At 42.3% G+C, this 21,638-nt stretch overlaps 1 protein-coding gene across 1 annotated transcript in view; it reads right to left on the bottom strand.

The window, feature by feature from the left end:
- Positions 1–524: 524 nt before the first annotated feature.
- Positions 525–21,638, bottom strand: part of PID1 (phosphotyrosine interaction domain containing 1) — a 66,915-nt gene continuing 45,801 nt past the window's right edge. Inside the window, exon 3 of the mRNA XM_056564530.1 lies at positions 525–2,488. Coding sequence (XP_056420505.1) covers positions 2,012–2,488 — 477 coding nt within the window. The 3' untranslated portion in view covers positions 525–2,011. The remainder of the gene's footprint in view (positions 2,489–21,638) is intronic.

The following is a 21,638-nucleotide window of genomic DNA, read 5'->3' as shown; positions in this document are numbered from 1 at the left end:
TAGTTATGATTTTTTTCCAGAAGTACAACAAAATCAAACCTATATAAGTAGGGTATCATTTTAATCGTATGGACCTACAGAATAAAGATAAGGTGTAATTTTTACCAAAAAATGTACTGCGTAGAAACGGAAGCCCCCAAAAGTTACAAAATGGGTTTTTTTCTTCAATTTTGTTGCACAACGATTTTCTTTTCCATTTCGCCGTAGATTTTTGGGTAAAATGACTGATGTCATTACAAAGTAGAATTGGTGGAGCAAAAAAAAACGCCATCATATGGACTTTTAGGTGCGAAATTGAAAGGGTTATGATTTTTAAAATGTAAGGAGGAAAAAAAGGAAAGTGCAAAAACAAAACTGAAAAACGCTTTGTCTTTAAGGGGTTAAGTATCTATTTTGTACAGATCTATAATATGATGTTCATATTCCTAGAGGCTCTGCATTAAATGTGAAGTTCTATGAAAAAAAAATTATACTACTGTCCTCTATACAATATAAAAACAATAACCAAGACAAACATAAGAATGACACCTATCACACTGTTCTCGTAAATAGGTCTGTATTTTAATTTTGTAAATAATACAATTTTATATGAAAAAAGCAACACATTGACAAATAAAATAGCTTGTTTTGTGGGTAAAATTTATTTCTCTGACAAATATGCAAAATGTATCAGAATTTCAGCAAACTGGATATGCCACATTCACAGTGCATCCAAAGTACCATTTGAACTATTATTAACATACATCTTATTAAAGGGAACTTATTTAATACAATGCCTATGTATAGAACCTCCCATATTCTGATATCATCAGATAATCACATGGGAGCCGGATACAAAAATAAAAACCTTTATGATCCAACATGTAAAACATCATGTTCTTCCTACCTGTCAGACTTCCTATCTAGTGGGTAACACTGGAGACAAGCATGCTGCATACCGCCTGAGGTCCAGTCACACTGTGCCGCACCTGAATTAGTCACTGCATGTTACTCTTATGGTCATGTGAGCTTATTTTTCTGAATATGGATATAGGCATATAACTATATTACCTCATGAAGAACCTACTGGGACAGGATAGAAAATGGGGATATCAAGAAGATGAACTTAAGCTATATCATAAGAAAGTGGACTTCTAGGAATAAAAAGTTGGCACAATGGTATAAAAAGTTCAATCAGAAGCAAAAGATGTACAAGAAGTTATCAAAAATTAAAGACATGGAGGTTTTGCAGCAAGATATGAAGCACGTTAAAGTTTAGGGTATATCTGTCCCCATCTACTGATGTAAGACACCATAGGATACTGCAGAGGTGCAGCATGGCATCTGTAAAGTGCATGGCCACAACAAAGTCTTCTGGGTTATGAGATGCCAGGACAGTAGGAAGCTGAGATACTGGAATGTACACTGAAAGATATATTTGGCCTCTGTATGAATCCCCCTCAACCCCAACTCCTAGGATGCACTCTAACAGGCCCAGGAATAACACTATTCTGATAAGGTAGATAAGTGGTTGCACATATGGTTTTAAAAATACAATAACATGATAAAATATAAAAAAAAAAAAAAAATACTGTATACAATTATATGCTGTGTAAATAAAAATATACTTCTGAAATGCTTATGAGCAACATTTTTTTCTGACACCTAAAAAACAGGACTTGACTGATTGACGTTGTTTAACATTTTAGTTCACCAAAAATAGTGATCCATACGTTCCAGAATGGCATGAGATCATTGAATTTCCAAGGCAACTGGCACAGTTGTAGGATAGTTCAAATCTTCAAATCCATTAGGCTCCAGTAGGAGAGGGTTAAGGAACAAGTGTTGTCACATTTTTTGGGAAAGCAGCATTGTAACACACACTTCATGGATGCAGCTCTGAAGAAGCTGCAGATTTCTGCAGGAAGCGGCCCAGCTAATGTTCTGTGGTCCCATTCCCAATACAGACCTCTCACCAGCTGCTGCTGCTCCAGACTGTAGATGCCTAATCCGGGAACAGGACCAAGTGCGTTCAGCCGTCATCGGATTCAAACCCTTGAGACGTCTCTTCGGAGAAGCTGTCTTTGTGGATTCGTCCATCGCTCTTCATACTTTGGAAGGTTTTTTTGAAAGCCACCATCATAGCATGTGCCAGCTTTTTGGCTTCTATCTTGCTCTCACACTCTACTGCATGGCAATCCATCTGGAAGGTCAGGTCGTCATTGATTTCCCTGTAGACCCAGGCAAAGATGTTGGGGCTTACATTATGATCTGCTGTGCAATAGGCAATCCTTGCCACCTGGAAGGTGTCCATATGCACAGTAGCTTCACCCTTAAGGTCTTGGTGATGAAGTCGTACCTGGAAGGGACGGATTTCAAGGATTGCATTGGAAGGGAACACGTCAGCACGAGCCAAAGTGTGTTTTTTCCACAATTCAATCACAGGCTGTTCTGTACATCCTGAAGAAAACTGGACTCCTGTTGCAGATATTTTTCCAAGATATGTCACCTGAAACAAACATAAGAAGATATATTCTATGAAAATATACATAGAAAATGGCTACAAATCAACAGAGTATCCTGTATAAAGAAGCACATTTTAAGGAAACTACACAAAAGTTGAAACTGATCACAAATTACCATGGACTCAGCATCTGTGTAAGGTTAAAGACTCCTCCTAAGCCTTCTTGTCTGAGCTGCTGTTAACAGCATTTAGAGATATGCTTTACAGCAAGCCCAGCGAATATAGAAACAATAGACTAAAGGGGACTCTATTTACTTCAATGGGAGAGTTTTCTAGAGTTGCTTTGTGACCTGTGTAGAGACCATCGGATATTGAGGCAGAGGATCTGTTACCTTCACCTATTGTGAATGGCCTGATCCCATCTTATCTATACACTAGTGTCACCTTTTACGGTAATCATGTATGTGATGATAAAGAGTAGAGATGAGCGAACTTACAGTAAATTCGATTCGTCACAAACTTCTCTGCAGTTGCTGACTTATCCTGCATAAATTAGTTCAGCTTTCAGGTGCTCCGGTGGGCTGGAAAAGGTGGATATAGTCCTAGGAATGAGTCTTCTAGGACTGTATCCACCTTTTCCAGCCCACGGAGCACCTGAAAGCTGAACTAATTTATGCAGGATAAGTCATCAACTGCCGAGCCGAGAAGTTTGTGACAAATCGAATTTACTGTAAGTTCGCTCATCTCTAATAAAGAGGACAGAACAGGAAGTTGCACCTTTATTAGACCTAGTGGCCAGAATATCGAGAGTTAAATGGAACATAAAATATGTTTAATATAACAAATTTGATTTAAACAAATAGATAATTTTCTGATGACACATTTCCTTTAAGTCTCCTTCAAACCACACTGGGGTAACGTAAGTGAAATACTTTATGAGCCAAGAACACAAATTGCAAGGTAATGCTATAAAAAGGTCCTGGACTAGGAGACGTGAGTGACAAAGTCTCGTCTGTTCTGGAGGATCTTTTTGCAGGACTGGGGGCGAAGGTGACAAGACCAGCATACGTTTGCCTCTGCCAGCTTGGACAACGTGTTGAGCTGTGAGAGAAATGCACAAACTGGCCCCCATTCAGCACATAGCAGACAGATTTGGCAGGCTGCATTGTAATGACAATTTAAATTCCTCAGATTTCCGGCTGTTGGCAGAAGAATCAGCAGCGATGTTGTGTATACTTCTCCTGCAGACAAGACGGAAGACTACAGCAAGAAGGATGCCTAAAGTGGACCTGGCCTACAGTGGACCTGTCACCAGCGAGCTGTACATAAGGCCTTCTAATAGGGTAGAGAACCATTAATAAAAATACATTTTCAAGTGACCCTGTGCCAAGATGTGGCTAACGTTTCAATCCAATAGTTGCATCTACCATGTATTGGGGCAGTTTTAGGTCATTTTACATGGTGCCCTATCTGCGAGAATCATGTGAGGCTATGTTCACATGGTGGAAATTTCTTTGATTTTGCTCAAATTCTATTGTGCAGGAATTTTTGCAGAATATGAGCGGAATTTGTGTGTGCTCGAAACACAGAATTCTTCTGAAATGTTAAAGCGTACCTGTCATCAAACCACGTTTTCTAAATGAACTCAGATTATATTCTCTAATTACACCTAACACTCCTCCTGCCCTTAATTTTTTTTACTAGCTTTAACCCCTTAAAGGGGTACTCTGCCCCTAGACATCTTATCTCCTATCCAAAGGACTGCAGCACCCCGCTATCATTACAGCACAGAGCGAGATCGCTCTGCACGTAATGACGGGCAATACAGGGGCCGGAGCATCGTTACGTCACGGCTCCGCACCTCGTGACGTCACGGCCCACCCCCGTCAATACTAGTCTATGGGAGGGGGCCCCCTGCCATAGACTTGCATTAAGGGGACGGACCATGATGTCATGAGGGGCGGAGCCATGACGTCACGCTGCTGCGGCCCCTCTATCGTCCGTCATTACGCACAGAGAGAACTCGCTCTGTGCAGTAATGATGGCGGGGTGCCGCAGCGGCGATCCCCGGGGTCCCCATCAGCGGGACCCCGGCGATCTGACATCTTATCCCCTATCCTTTGGATAGGGGATAAGATGTCTAGGGGCGGAGTACCCCTTTAAAGGACATCTGCAGCATTACAAACACTTATCCCCTATCCTCAAGATAGGGGATAAGTGTTTGATCGCGGGGGGTTCGAACGCTGGGGCCCCCGGCGATCTCCTGTACGGGGCCGCGGCTGTCCCGTGCAGGGGCCGTGCCGGCCGCAGCATGACGTTGCAGCCAGCACGCCTCCTCCATACATCTCTATGGGAGAGGCGGGGAGGCAGCATTCGTGCCTCCCCGCATCCCCCATAGAACTGTATGGGGACGGGGAGGAGACGGGGCGTTACCGTCGACCTCTAGGTCGACGCTACGCGCCTTAGCGCTCACCATGAGCACTTATGGCGGCGCCCCGTTAGGGAGATCGGGGGGGGACCCCCACGATCAAATACTTATCCCCTATCCTGTGGATAGGGGATAAGTGTAATGCCGCTGCAGTTGTCCTTTAAGGACCAAGCCCATTATCACCTTAAGGACCAGAGCATTTTTTTGCACATCTGACCACTGTCACTTTAAGAATTAATAACTTCTGGATGCATTTACTTATGAATTTGATTCCCAGAATGTTTTTTCGTGACATATTTTACTTTAACATAGTGGTAAATTTTTGCCGATACTTGCATAATTTCTTGGTGAAAAATTCCAAAACTTCATTTTTCTAACTTTGAAGCTCTCTGCTTGTAAGGAAAATAGACATCCCAAATAAATTATACATATTGATTCACAAATACAATATGTTTACTTCATAAAGTTGACATGTTTCTACTTTTAGAAGACATCAGAGGGCTTCAAAGTTCAGCAGCAATTTTTGAAAATTTTGTGAAAAATTTAAAATCAGAATTTTTCAGGGACCAGTTCAGTTTTGAAGTGGATTTGAAGGGCCTTCATATATAAGAAATACCCAATAAATGGCCCATTACAAAATAACATTCAGTAAGTGTGTTAACCCTTTTCTGTGTTTCATAGAAATTTTCAGAGAAAATTCAAAATCTAAATTTTTTACACTTGCATGTTCTTTAAGACCCAGTTTTTGAATTTTTACAAGCGTTAAAAGGAGAGAAATAACCCCAAAATTTGTAACCCAATTTCTCTCGAGTAAGGAAATACCTCATATGTGGATGTAAAGTACTGCACCCGCAGAACAGAGGGCTCAGAACCCACGTGGCATACTATTTTGGAAACGACATCCCTCAAGGAACGTAACAAGGGGTACAGTGAGCTTTAAACACCCCACAGGTGTTTGACGACTTTTCGTTAAAATTTGATGTGTAAATACATTTTTTTCTTCACTAAAATGCTGTTTTTCCCCAAATTTTACATTTTTACAAGGGGTAATAGGAGAAAAAGGCCCCAAAAATTTGTAACCCCATCTTTTCCGAGTATGGAAATACCCCATTTGTGGACATCAAGTGCAAACTACAATGTTCATAAAAGAAGGAGTCACATTTGGCTTTTGGAAAGCAAATTTAGCTGAAATGGTTTTTTGGGGGGGGGGGGGGGGGGGGGCATGTCGCATTTAGGAAGCCCCTATGGTGCCAGAACAGCAAAAAAAAAAAAAAAAACACGTGGCACACCATTTTGAAAACAACACCCCTCACTTAACGAAGCAAGGGGTACAGTGAGCCTTAACACACAAATTTACCATTTTTACAAGAGGTAATAGGAGAAAATGCCCCCCAAAATTTGTAACCCCATTTCTTCTGAGTATGGAAATATCCCATGTGTGGATGTAAAGTGCTCTGCAGGCTAACTACAGTGCTCAGAAGAGAAGGAGCCACATTGGGTTGTTGGAGAGAGAATTTTTCTTGAAATCAACTCGGGGGCCATGTGCGTTTACAAAGCCCCCATGGTGCCAGAACAGTGGTCCCACATGTGACCCCATTTTTGAAACTACACCCCTCACAGAATATAATAAGGCGTGCAGTGACCATTTACACCCCACTGGCGTTTTTGGAACAGTGGGCAGTGCAAATGAAAAATAAAATTTTTCATTTTCATGGACCACTGTTCCAAAAATCTGTCAGACACCTGTGTGGCTTAAATGCTCTCTGCACCCCTTATTACATTCAGTGAGGGGTGTAGTTTCCGAAACGGGGTCACATGTGTGTGTGTGGGGGGGGGGGGTTTCCCACTGTTCTGGCACCATGGGGGCTTTGTAAACGCACATGGCCTTCAATTCCAGCCTCTCTCCAAAAGCCCAATGGCGCTCCTTCTCTTCTGAGCATTGTAGTGCACCCCCAGAGCACTTTACATCCACATATGGGGTATTTATATACTCAGAAGAAATGGGGTTACAAATAAAAATGGGGGGGGGGTGCTTTTTTCCCCCTATTATCCCTTGTGAAAATGAAAAATTTGGGAGAACATCAGCATTTTAGTGAAAACAAAAATGTATTTTCATGTCCAGCTTTGAAGAATTTTCGTTAAACACCTATAGGGTGTTAAGGCTCACTATACCCCCCCCCCCCTTGTTATGCTCTCTGAGGGGTGTAGTTTCCAAAATGGGGTCACACATGGGTGTTTTTTTTTGTGTGTTTATGTCAGAACCGCTGTAACGACCAGCTACCCCTGTGCAAATCCCCTCAAATGTACATGGTGCTCTCACTCCTGAGCCTTGTTGTGCGCCCACAGAGCATTTTACGTCCACATATGGGGTATTTCCATACTCAGGAGAAATTGCTTTTCAATTTTTGGGGGTCTTATTTTTTTCCTTTTACCTCTTGTGAAAATGAAAAGTATGAAGCAACACCAGCATGTTAGTGTAAAAAATAAAAAATGTTTACAATAACATGCGGGAGTAGTCCCCAACTTTACCTTTTCATGTTGCTAGTTCTGTTGTTAGATCCCTCCGCCAAAGATCGCTGCCGCTGGGGACCACGCCGTCGCCGGGGACCGCCGGGTCCCGGATAAGCCTCCCCACACCCCCCACCGCCGAACACCCCCTCCCTTCACCGTCGATGCCACCCAGCAGGACGGGTGATTGGTCAGCCGTTCCGGCCGACTTATCACGCCGATCGTGAGGTGGCACCGGTGGATACGGGTGATTGGTGCCGACTCAGACTGCACCAATCACCCTTTTTTCTGGTTCACTGGTGACCCGATTGACCCGGAATCGCCGCAAATCGCCAATCAGAATTGACCGGCGATGGGGGTTAGGGGTTGATCAGAATTCCCACAGCCTTACAGGTACGCCCTTGGTCCTTAAGTACAAGAATGTACCCGTACATCAGTGGTCCTTAAGGGGTTAAAAAGCTCTGTATTATACCTTTCCCCTTGTGTGAGCTCCCAGCAGGAGAAAGTGGGTGTTCCCCAGCAGGCACAACACCACTGAAGCTTGCGAGAGCTGTGCCTCACCATGCCCCGCACCCACTTCCAAAGTTTGGACTTCTGCAAGTCTGGGTGGAGACCAAGCTAACTGTATGACTTGTGCAGGGAACAGAACAGAGCCCCCTAGTGGCCATTTTTTCAATCACATTAATAAAATATAAAAGGTTGAAAATTTTAACTGCAAGTAAGTAGCAAAGTGTCTTATAAATACATAAAGAAATATATTAAAAGTTTAGTTTGGTGACAGGTACTCTTTAAGCCCCAGTGACTCCTAGAATTATGCAAAATTTTAAGACACGTTCAATGCTTTTGCAGAATCTGAAAGGGGAATTTCTGCCGTGTGAATGGGACATCGGAATCCCCATTCAACACAATGTACAGGAAATTTTGCAGAATTTCCTGGCGGAATTCTTCCAGCATAGCCTGAACACAGCCTAACAGAGAAGGAGAAGCAAAGTAGATTCATGTATTATTAATGAGAGAAGATTGTTTTAAGGGGGTACTCCGGTGGAAAACTTTTTTTTTTTAATCAACTGGTGCCAGAAAGTTTAACAGATTTGTAAATTACTTCTATAAAAAAATCTTAATCCTTCCAGTACTTATTAGCTGCTGAATATTACAGAGGAAATTCTTTACTTTTTGGAACACAGAGCTCTCTGCTGACATCATGACCACAGTGCTCTCTGCTTACATCTCTGTCCAGAGCAGTATATGTTTTCTATGGGGATTTTCTCCTACTCTGATCAGTTCTTAAAATGGACAGGTGTCAGCAGAGAGCACTGTGGTCAAGATGTCAGCAGAGAGCACTGTGTTTCAAAAAGTAAAGAATTTCCTCTTTAGTATTCAGCAGCTAATAAGTACTGGAAGGATTAAGATTTTTTAACAGAATTAATTTACAAATCTGTTTAACTTTCTGGCAGCTCGTTAAGTTTTTTTTTCTCTGTTTTTAACACAATCTTTGCTAAGTCTGGTTGTCTGGAGTCCAGGGGGCGGTCCTACTCAATGACTGACAGCTATATGCAGGCTCACATAGGGAAGACTGTCAAATCACTCAGTAGGGCCACCTACTGGATTTAAAAAGACCAAAGTTGGCAGGGATTTAGCAGTGTAGTCTGGTCTATAACAAACTCTATGCAGAAAGCAGCATGTTCAATATGATAGCTACCCTTTACGAGACCACCAAACCTAAAGAATAAGAATAAGAGTAAGGAATACATATCGGCTAAATAACTGTTGGGTCAACAGTTACCTCCAGTCAAGTACATCATTTCTAATAGGGAAAAAAACTTCTAGAAAAAAATTCTAGAAAACAACCTAATTTATTTTAAAGTTCCTGATCAATAGGAACATATCTACTTATTCAGGTGATCTTAGCATTTTTACATTATTTAGGTTACCATAGTACAGTGTTGGCCAACCAGGGTGCCTCCAGCTGTTGTAAAACTACAACTCCCAGCATGCCCGGACAGCCGTTGGCTGTCCGGGCATGCTGGGAGTTGCAGTTTTACAACAGCTGGAGGCACACTGGTTGGGAAAGACTGTCCGGATCATCCTAAATATCATCTAAGCTCAAGTACGATCAAGTCAAAATGAATCAAGTCGCCAGACGAAGTCTCTAACAGATTTTACTATGTAAAAAGTTTCTACAGCGATATAACCCAAACCGTTTATGTTTATTTCAAAATATTAAAATTTTATTAAACAAAATGCTTTCAAAAGGCGTCCACAGCTGATATGGGTCAGCACAATCAAAGCTGTTCATCATCATCATCATCATCATCATCATCATCATCGAGTCACACAATCTATTCAACTCCATTCATCCAGACCTTTACATCAAAGGGTTACTCCGGTGAAAAACTTTTTTTTTTTTTTAAATCAACTGGTGCCAGAAAGTTAAACAGATTTGTAAATCACTTCTATATAAAAAAAAAAAAATTCTTAATCCTTCCTGCACTTATCAGCTGCTGAATACTACAGAGGAAAGTCTTTTCTTTTTGGAACACAGTGCTCTCTGCTGACATCACGAGCACAGTGCTCTCTGCTGACATCTCTGTCCATTTTAAGAACTGTACAGAGTAAGAGGAAATCCCCATAGCAAACATATGCTGCTCTGGACAGTTCCTAAAATGGACAGAGATGTCAGCAGAGAGCACTGTGCTCATGATGTCGGCAGAGAGCTCTGTGTTCCAAAAAGAAAATAATTTCCTCTGTAGTATTCAGCAGCTAATAAGTACTGGAAGGATTGAAATTTTTTTAATAGAAGTAATTTACAAATCTGTTTAACTTTCTGGCACCAGTTGATTTAAAAATAAATAAATAAATAAATAAATAAAGTTTTCCACCGGAGTACCCCTTTAAAGAATGACCGACACAGAAAGTAAGTTGCATTGTACATCTCTCCCGGCACAAGCAGCTGTATAGACCAGAGATACAAAGTGTATGGCAGCGTTTCCCAACCAGCGTGCCTCCAGCTGTTGCAAAACACTGGTGTATGGAGACAGGCTCCTGCTATGCTCAGAAGCTACAGGTTGTGGGCTGAATTCTGTAGCAGCCTGCTGACGTGAAATATTTTTGGACCAGTAAAACGTAGACATTAGGTCAGTTTCCGCTACTCATCTCTCTTGCCTGCTAATAAATACAAGTCAAGGACAAACATTATATTATTAACCCTATTAACCCCCTATAGGCCGCCTGACCGGAGATCCTCCGAAAGAATATTCTGATGCTGGTATGGAAAAAGTTAAACCTGCCCTGCTGAGCTTTGGGCTGTTAGAAAATACAACCACAGCGTTCTACTCACGTCAAACACCCGAACATCTGGTGGGAGCTCCCGTGGAGCCCAAACATTGGATCCAGACCCACATTCCAAAACCAGACGTACTCAATTGCCCCTATTAACCCATGCTTTACCATACAATCACAGCCTTAAATCACCATACTGACGGCAAAGTTATTTCAGCAGGCAACAAAGGGTTATTCCCTAAGGAGGTAAATAAAATGATGCTATAAAATGCATTCTTACTCCGTCCTGCGGATGAAACCCAAAAAAGAATAAAGCTGTATGCTGCTTATAGGAAGTACTGCATAGTGTGGTTATAACTGACCGACAGCCACATGGGTCAATGCTCTTGTCGGTACGTTTCCTAAAATCAGTGGGATATTTCTCTGGATGTCACAGCTGTTGGGAAAAACCTTTCATGGTGATCAAACACTAAAAATAATGGCCCTCATTTACTTAGAAAATCGGGTTGTAAGTCTATGTTGCTTTCTTACCCGACTGCTTTTTTCCCCTGGTATTTATTATTATGTCGCATCCTGTTTGTCGCACGTGGGTTTTGTTGGTTTTGGTTTCCAACTCCTCTGAGCTGTCGGGAAAAAATCCACAACAATACAACAAATTCGGGTTGGAAACCTTTATAAATACGTGGGAAAGCTCAGAAATGTCGGGTTACGCCCCTTTTTCGGGTTTGGGAGAATCCACATCGGGTCCGTCGGGAAAAAATGGCGCATCGTGTCGCAGACTGGCGCACCATGTCTGCGACATGGTGCAGACAAAGATGCGACAAAAAAACCCGACAAAATAGGTCGGGTTTAGAATAGTAAATGAGGGCAAAAATATGTGCAAAAATGAAGACCATTCCTTGAAGGGCTTGTCGAAGAGAAGAATAAAGGTTTGTTATTGCAGCTAATCCCTAATGAACTAAAATGGGGCTGAGCTGCAATACTAGACACAGCACATAAACAAGGGTGGCACTGTTTGCAAAAACAAAGCAGACCCCTCTACTCGTCTCAGACAAGCCCACTAACTTCCCAACTTACCCCCCAACCATTGTATTCATACACTGAAATTATGTTTATGTCATGCTATACTACACTGCTCAAAAAAATAAAGGGAACACTTAAACAACACAACGTAACTCCAAGTCAATGACACTTCTGTGAAATCACACTGTCCACTCAGGAAGCAACACTGATTGACAATCAATTTCACATGATGTTGTGCAAATGGAACAGACAACAGGTGGACATTATAGGCAATTAGCAAGACACCCCCAATAAAGGAGTGGTTCTGAAGGTGGTGACCACAGACCACTTCTCAGTTCCTATGCTTCCTGGCTGATGTTTTGATCACTTTTAAATGCTGGCGGAGCTTTCACTCTAGTGGTAGCATGAGACGTAGTCTACAACCCACACAAGTGGCTCAGGTAGTGCAGCTCATCCAGGATGGCACATCAAAGTAATCTGTGGCAAGAAGGTTTGCTGTGTCTGTTAGCGTAGTGTCCAGAGCATGGAGGCGCTACCAGGAGACAGGCCAGTAAATCAGGAGATGTGGAGGAGGCTGTAGGAGGACAACAATCCAGCAGCAGGACCAATACCTCCACCTTTGTGCAAGGAGGAGCAGGAGAAGCACTGCCAAAGCCCTGCAAACTGACCTCCAGCAGGCCACAAATGTGCATGTGTCCACTCAAACGGACAGAAACAGACTTCATGAGGGTGGTATGAGAGCCCAAAGTCCACAGGTGGGGGTTGTGCTTACAGCCCAACACCGTGCAGGTCATTTGGCATTTACCAGAGAACACCAAGATTGGCAAATTGCCCACTGGTGCTCTGTGCTCTTCACAGATGAAAGCAGGTTCACACTGAGCACATGCGAGTCTGGAGATGCCATGGAGAACATTCTGCTGCCTGCAACATCCTCCAGCACTACCGGTTTGGCGGTGGGTCAGTAATGGTGTGGGGTGGCATTTCTTTGGAGGGCAGCACCGCCCTCCAAGTGCTTGCCAGAGGTAGCCTGACTGTCATTAGGTACCGAGATGAGATTCTCAGACCCCTTGTGAGACCATATGCTGGTGCGGTTGGCCCTGGGTTCCTCCTAATACAAGACAATGCTAGACCTCATGTGGCTGGAGTGTGTAAGCAGTTCCTGCAAGAGGAAGGCATTGATGCTATGGACTGGCACGCCTGTTTCCTAGACCTGAATCCGATTGAGCACAACTGGGACATCATGTCTTTCTCCATTCACAGACTGTCCAGGAGTTGGCGGATGCTTTAGTCCAGGTCTGGGAGGACATCCCTCAGGAGACCATCCACCACCTCATCAGGAGCATGCCCAGGCATTGTAGGCAGGTCATACAGACACGTGGACTCCATATCCAGACCTCCATGGGTTGATGAATTTGATTTCCATTGATAATTTTTGTGTGATTTTGTTGTCAGCACATTCAACTATGTAAAGACGAAAGTATTTCATATGAATAGTTCATCCATTCAGATCTAGGATGTGTTATCTTAGTGTTCCCTTTATTTCTTTGAGCAGTGTAGTTTTCTCAAAGAACTGGATCCTTTTTTTCTTCACACCCATCTGTAGCGGCCAGATTTGTTGATCCTGCAGCAGATTGCTTTCTAAATGAGGAAAGCAGAACGGTGTCTTTTGCCTTAAAGTACATGAAATTGGTTAAACAGAGCTGCGGGTTATGGACGGGTCTCAGCTGTAATTCAAGTGTCTGTAATGTTATCTGCATCTGTCATTTTCACGGTGTGTAGTGGAGAGGTTTGTGGTTGGAGGCGTCAAGGTGTCACACTGTAAATGACCAAAAAGATGATCTCCATCTGTCCAGAGACCTCATGCGTTTTCCATTATCAGCGTCTCCTCTCTGATTTTTGGAATGATTTGGACAGGAACAATGTCAGGAACGCAGAAGAATTCTTTGTTGGAAGGCGGACACAAAAAGCAGGAGTGTCTACTCTCAGCCATTCACATATAAGGCAGCGAAAACAACTAAAGTGCGCACAGCCCCCCTTCCCCAAACACTGGCATTTACTCAGAAACAAGAAAAGCCAGAGGTTTATCTACCGTATGAATCCATTATAGGACACAAACAAATCGAATCTATTATATCTGACATACAAGTCGCTTGTCTGAGCTCCAAGTAGTGCCGACAGACATTGGATCATCCAGACCCAAATCTGCTTGGTCCTCTGCTGGTTCTTATACTACATTTCTATTCCCTTTGGCTTCTCATGCAACTTTCCTTTGTACCATATCCCCTTGCAACCTTAGGCTATGTTTACACCGTGTATTTTGAGGCTCAATTATTTATTTATTTATTTTATCAAGGAAAATGAGCCTAAAAACTTCCAAGCTTGGTTTTTGGAGTATTTTTATACATGTTTTTGCTTTAGGCTACACTCACACTGCCTGTTGACTCCGGCAGTGTGAAGCCGTTATTTTAGGATCGAGACTAGCCGGAGAAAAACTAGTTCTTGCACTGTCTTTTTCTCCAACAATTCTCTCCGAAAATAACAGCGGCCGACGGACCCCATTGACTATAATACGTATAATATAAAGGGGGCCTAAGTTTTTTTTTTTTTACATTTTCAGGTACTGCATGCAAATTAGGTATTTCCAGTGTTTTAAAGAGTGTGTGTGTGTGTGTGTGTGTGTGTGTATGTGTATATATATATATATATATATATATATATATATATATAGACAAAGAATAAGTCAGCCAGCACTTTAGTTGATACCAAACTATTATATGGACCTGGCCTACAGGTGCACGCTACTAGGCTAGATATACAGCAACAGAAGAATGCAGCAGCACACTGCCAGCACAAGGATATAGGTGCAACATGAATATGCAGTTAAAACATGAAGAGCTATACAGCTATGGTGTAATAAATGCAAATGTGAAACTATGAAATAGTGAGGCACTTAGCTCGCAAATTTGTCTCCGCCGGCGGTCAAATAGCTTGGACCGTCCCACCGCGATAAGGTGGCCTCATTGGGACGGACCCTACACTGTGAATATGCCTCTGTGTGAACAGTTCAGTAAGCATGGCAGGATCTGGAACATCCAAGACACCTTATATACACACCTGATAGAGGTGGGTGGGGTGCAAGGCCAACATGGAGGTAGCCACTCCCCCTATGTGCAATACAGACAAAGAATAAGTCAGCCAGCACTTTAGTTGATACCAAACTATTATATGGACCTGGCCTACAGGTGCACGCTACTAGGCTAGATATACAGCAACAGAAGAATGCAGCAGCACACTGCCAGCACAAGGATATAGGTGAAATATGAATATGCAGTTAAAACATGGAGAGCTATACAGCTATGGTGTAATAGATGCAAATGGGAAACTATGAAATAGTGAGGCACTTAGCTCGCAAATTCGGGGGAGTGGCTACCTCCATGTTGGCCTTGCACCCCACCCACCTCTATCAGGTATGTATATAAGGTGTCTTTGATGTTCCAGACCCTGCCATGCTTACTGAACTGTTCACACAGAGGCATATTCACAGTGTAGGGTCCGTCCCAAGGAGGCCACCTTATCGCGGTGGGACGGTCCAAGCTATTTGACCGCCGGCGGAGACAAATTTGCGAGCTAAGTGCCTCACTATTTCATAGTTTCCCATTTGCATCTATTACACCATAGCTGTATAGCTCTCCATGTTTTAACTGCATATTCATGTTTCATCTATATCTTTGTGCTGGCAGTGTGCTGCTGCATTCTTCTGTTGATTGATATATATATATTAAAAGAAAAAATGTGGAAAATAAACAAAACAAAAACCTAATGGGGTCCATCGGGACCTGCTGTTGCCTGTTGCGCCCCATCAAAATTACGGCAAACTTAAAAAAAAAAAAAAAAGTTTGAATCTGTTCTTGACGGGGTGCAACGGTAGTGTGAAAGAAGCCTACAATGAAAATGGTTCTGGATAAAACTACAAGTGAGCTGATGTTTTCCTTTTTAATTTAATGCAGTTCAGTGAGAGGGATAAACAAACACCCCCCCCCCCACCCCCCCCCCCCCCCCCAAAAAAAAACAACAACTTTTTTTTAATTAATTGTTTCGTTTTCCAGGAATTAAAATGGAACATTTATTGCCTCAAAATACACTCCAAAAACACTGTGAACATAGCCATAGACTTCTACGGGGCTCTATGTACATTGGCATTCCATGGATATGCCAGGTCCAACCATAGTAGACAATTACAGTTGTCATCCACTTGTATTATACTGTAGATCTGTAGCAAATGTACCATGTCTGACCCCAGTCTTGGTTTTGAGACACTCACAGTGACTGTATCTGGCTCTCCTCTGATGGGGTAGAACACTGTTTCCCAACCAGCGTGCCTCCAGCTGTTGCAAAACTGCAACTCTCAGCATGCCCGGACAGCCAACGGCTGTCCGGGCATGCTGGGAGTTGCAGTTTTGCAACAGCTGGAGGCACGCTGGTTGGGAAACACTGGGGTAGAACAACGAACCACCTTTCCTGTATATTACTAGCCAACAGAAGTTATGTTGAAGGGGTACGGTGGAATTATTTATTTATTTTTAATCTTACTGGTGCCAGAAAGTTAAACAGATTTGTAAATTACTTCTATTAAAAAATTTTTAATCCTTCCAGTACTTATTAGCTGCTGAATACTACAGAGGAAATTCATTTCTTTTTGGAACACAGAGCCCTCTGATGAATAACGAGCACAGTGCTCTGTGCAGACATCTCTGTCCATTTTAGGAACTGTCCAGAGTAGGAGAAAATCCCCATAGCAAACATATGCTGCTCTGGACAGTTCCTAAAATGGACAGAGATGTCAGCAGAGAGCTCTGTGTTCCAAAAAGAAAAGAATTTCCTCTGCAGTATTCAGCAGCACAGAAGTACTGAAAGGATTAAGATTTTTTAAATAGAAGTAATTTACAAATTTTTTTAACTTTCTTACACCAGTTGATTTAAAAAAAAAAAAAAAAAAAAAAAAAAAAAAAATTCCACTGGAGTACCCCTTTAAATAGGAGAAGTAGAACTGAAAGCTTTACATTTCTCTTCTTTGTTTCAATCCTTTTGCAAGAAGAAAAGGAAAAATTATAGTAGCAAATTCCCATTATGATATGTGGTTTATATCCTGCCCATAGAAAATGCTGACTTGAATGCACAAACCACTATCTGAACTATATATACCTGCCCTAGGAGACGATAATAATGTATTGTGTATGTGCTATGACTATCCTCTCCTGATCACCATATAATACCAAAACATCTGCTTTACTGTGATAATTCCCGAGTCAGGCTTTTGGCACTAGATGTCTAATGTATTTACTTAGAAACATGGTCAAATGTCTACCCCGGACCACGTGGGTGGTCTCAGTGACCATCTGCGAATAACAACAGATTACTATTACATGACCACTACATCTCCCTTATTTCCTCCCTTCCTTTCCCTGCTGTACAATCACATTTCTGCACAGTTTGTTGCAATGACTCAGGCAGGTTGTGTTGAGTGGTCATCACGTAAGTAATCATCAAATGTAATACAACAGGACAGAACAAATATACAACAAAAAAGAATAAAAAATAAACTAGGATTGTTTAGTTTTCGGGGGCATATTTTAGTGACCAGAAAAGGATGTGAGGGACTCTACACAATGAAATAAATTTACTATAACTGCGTACATGGATTTTTGATAAATCTGGGGATTTTTTTTTGACTGTCTAGTCTAAATTTGGAACAAACAACAAATTCCGGTTTCATGTGGTGCTCGCTGAACATCCGCAAGTGTGTAAACAAGATTAAAATTATTTTCCCACAATGCAACACAGCAGCGTACTATCGCCGCAAAACACATTGCATTGTGGCAAAATAACCTTAAAAGGAGTACTCTGGGATATGAAAACTTATTCCCTATCCTAAGGATAAGGGATAAGTTTCAGATCGCGGGGGGTCCGACCGTTGGGGCCCCCAGCTCTTTGTCGAAATAGTGCGTTTCGAACACCACATGACACGGCGGCAGACAAGCACCCTCAATACATTTCTATATCAGAGCCGGAGACTGACGAATGCATCGCTCCGGCTCTCCCATAGAGACGTATTGAGGGGCGTGTCGGCCACAGCGTCATGCGGTGGACGGACACGCCCCCTTGCCACTGACTGCCAGGGACCCATACGGGAGATTGCGGGGGGTCCCAGTGGTCGGGAATGCTTAGGCTAGGGGGATATGTTTTTATATCCCAGAGTACTCCTTTAAAGGGGTATTCCAAAATTATAATTTTTTTTTTTGACTGTGCTTCAGGGGCTGTAAAATTAGTGTAGTTCATAATATAGTGTCTGTACCTGTGTTTGTTGGATGGCCATGCAATTCCTATGTGATCTTTGACAGCATACAAAATGAGTGTTATCTCAGGTTTTCCCAGGATGCAGTACAGCCTGAGACATTAAATCAAGAAGTGTTTAAAAGGGAGCCTGTCTGCTTCAATGGGTGGAGCGAATGCTGGGTGGGAGGGAGATCATTCTCCACAGGGCTGCAATGAATGGGGGACCTCCAACAGGAAATAGCCATTTCAGAAAAAGAAAGCAGCAGCGTTATGGTGGACTCAAAACACAGCCCTTTAGCCCCAAGACAATCAAGGATCCTTTCTAAGCATGTCCATTACTGTCTGGCAGCTAAGCACTTAAGTCACCTACTGTGTGGATGTTCGGCCAGCGCTGCATGAAACCAGCTATCCATAGAGGAAATTGATGTTTGTTCTGATCCAAGAGCGGAAGCGGCTGCAGGTGGGCACCTGTTGTGATCTGATGCTTTATGCAGTGTTGTGCCTGGATTCTGGTAAGTACACATCTACAAAGCATTCAACCACATTTGAGATATCTACACACTTACATTTTTGTCCAAACTATTGGTTGGCCTACTTTACGCCAGAAATATGCACCTAAATGTTGACTTTTTTTTTTGTTGGCACACTGAGATCACCCCGGGTGAGACACAGAGCAAAAGTATCCAAAAAGTGCATGTAACACATTAAATGTTGTTGGAGACAAATCTGGCAGATTTCCAATAGAAATACTGGTAATCTCAAAAAAAAAAAAAAAAAAGGAAAATTAAACAAAATTCTCTTAAGAAAGTTGGTTCTCTGTTGCCACCTAATGAAGATAGCTCCTCTATAAATCAATACTGTTAGGCTGCATTCACATCACGATTTCTCCAATTTCTCCATCCGACCGGAGTACAAGGTTTTTATAACTTAAAAGCGTATCAAATCGTATATAAAGTTGGATCCATTGTCCTCCATTAAAAAATCGGAACCATTACACACATCCGATTTGATCAGCATCCGATTTCACACGATTTTTGTTCAGGTCTGAAATTGTGGTCAACCCCGATTTCAGACCCAAACAAAAATCGTGTGAAATCGGATGCTGATCAAATCGGATGTGTGTAATGGATCAGATTTTTTAATGGAGGTCAATGGATCCGACTTTATATATGATTTCATACGATTTTAAGTTATAAAAATTGTGTACTCAGGTCGGATGGAGAAATCGTGATGTGAATGCAGCCTTAGCTGGGTCAGAGACCTTTGACGTGGGTCTGAGGGAATACGGCGGTCTCCTCTTATAAAGCAAACCAGCATCCTATTCTGTATTAACAAGGGCAAGAAACCCAAGGACGTGGGAGGGAGAGCGTTTAATGTAAGACACATATGTTTTGCTTGGTCTTTGGTCGGGTCAATAAAGATAACATTTTACTCATTAAACATAACTATGGAGATTTTGCTGGAGCTGCTACACGGCTCTCCAAGTGTTGTGAAATAAGCTGATGTCTGTCGCAAGCAGCATTTCTGCAGACCACACTCTACAAAAACAATAACCAAAGCCTAAAAACAACAGTTTTCTAGGAAATCCTAAACGCTGAGTGTCTTCCAGCACACCAGGCTTGTTTACCTCTGGAACATATGTCACTTTTTTCAGCTTGACCACAATGGCGTGTCTATCGGAACCACATCCAGTGACTCACAGCCAACAAAAAGGCAATATAGCTTTTTTTAGTGAAAAAGGCAACTCATGGAAACGTGATGGATGCCTTATGAGGCTAGAATACAGTGCAAACACCAAGGCTGTAGGCATACCATGTCTCCAGACCTTACAGAAAAACATCTGAATACATATGGTCCTCATATGGTCATTGGGACACATGGATAACATAAGTGGCGGAATATTTGTAAATGTATTTTGATTTTTTTTAAAGAAAATATATGGATTGTTGACAAAATATTGGAAGATCGTTCTAGATCAATGCATGATGTCCCCAATAAATGCACCGAATGTCACTTTTATGGACAGTGCAGCTATATGGTATGTAGAACAGGTTAACTAGTAGTTGCTTTTAGTACAACCTCTAACTTTAGAGCTAGTATATAAAAGGATAAATGTAGACATAACCTAACATGAAAAGGGGCCAGTTTGTACTATTTTACTGCAGTACTTTTTGTTTTAATTTTGCAACGTGTGAACCCAGCCTTAAACTTAAAATAGTGACTATTTAATATCATCTGACATGTCAGAAAGGACCAGCTACAGAGACCTCCACTGCTCACTGGCGATCCAGAGGGAAGCCACAACCCACTTTTTTCTAAAGACTGTTGACCCACAACTATACTATGCTCGGACATGTCTCTGTAACATACGAGCAGACCGGAAATCATGGAAAATATATACATTACAGTACACACAGAGAAATGTCTCCTAATAAGGACCATTCATGGTACTTACATATACTTGCTCTCTGAAAAAACATGCTGTGTGCAAGTGAAACTCAATACATAAATCATAGTAGAACAAAGAAGCAGAGGATCCAGCACTAGTCTTCGCAGCTTTATTGAAACGCAGCACACGGATAAAATCGGCCAACACATCAAACGCGTTTCGAGCGCATGCGCTCGAAACGCGTTTGATGTGTTGGCCGATTTTATCCGTGTGCTGTGTTTCAATAAAGCTGCGAAGAATGGTGCTGGATCCTCGGCTTCTTTGTTCTACTATTGGGTGTTGGCTGGACACCGATCCGTGAACATTGGAGGGGTTTTGGTGAGCTGGACAAGTGTCTGCGAACTTTGATAAATCATAGTAGTAGCAAATCATATTACTCAATCTTACCTAAAGTAAATCTCATCTCAACATAGTGCAAGGTCAGAAATGTTCTAAGACAACTAGACAGAGGAGGGCTCCTGTGCAGTACTTAAAGGGGTACTCCACTGGAAAACTTTTTTTTTTTGGTGCCAGAAAGTTAAACAGATTTGTAAATTCTTCTAAAGAGGCAAATGAAAAAGGCTGCACTCACCAAATATTTTCGCTCTCTGCTTTATTCAGTCCATAACAAGGGGTAACCCACTGAGCGACATAATGTTTCGCGCCTTCTAGCGCATCGTCTGGCTCCTATGTCTGACTCCCTTCCCTAGCTTCTTTAAATAATTTTGTTAAGGACACTCACCTGGAGGGTCCAGTGCGGTTCCGGGTCATGCATCCCCCGCTCCACGCGACGCGTCCGTCCTGAGCGGATGTGGCGTAAAATGGAAGTCGCCGGGCCCGTCACGTGATCCGACTCAGACTGACGTCATTGCGTCCTACGCCGAGAGGAGGACCTCCCGTGTGAGACAGCGCCGGCGTCACTGAGGTGCTAAACACGTGACCGCCATATCCCACCAACCACCGGAACACCACAGCTCCGGGGGCCAGCGCATCACATGACCTGGGGATGCATTCCCACTTTGTGTAATAGAGCCGCACTTTAGAATAGAAGGGGATTGTAAACCAAGCATATGTGGAGCGATTCAGATAGTATACAATGGTTAAATTAAGGGTGACAACGTGAAAAAAGTAATCATAAAGCAGTTTAACCATTGTTTACTATATATATATATATATATATATATATATATATATAT

Source organism: Hyla sarda, chromosome 3 (genome assembly GCF_029499605.1).
Source record: "Hyla sarda isolate aHylSar1 chromosome 3, aHylSar1.hap1, whole genome shotgun sequence".
In the NCBI taxonomy this organism is placed as follows: Eukaryota; Metazoa; Chordata; class Amphibia; order Anura; family Hylidae; genus Hyla; species Hyla sarda.
This window is presented reverse-complemented; position numbering and strand designations above follow the sequence as displayed.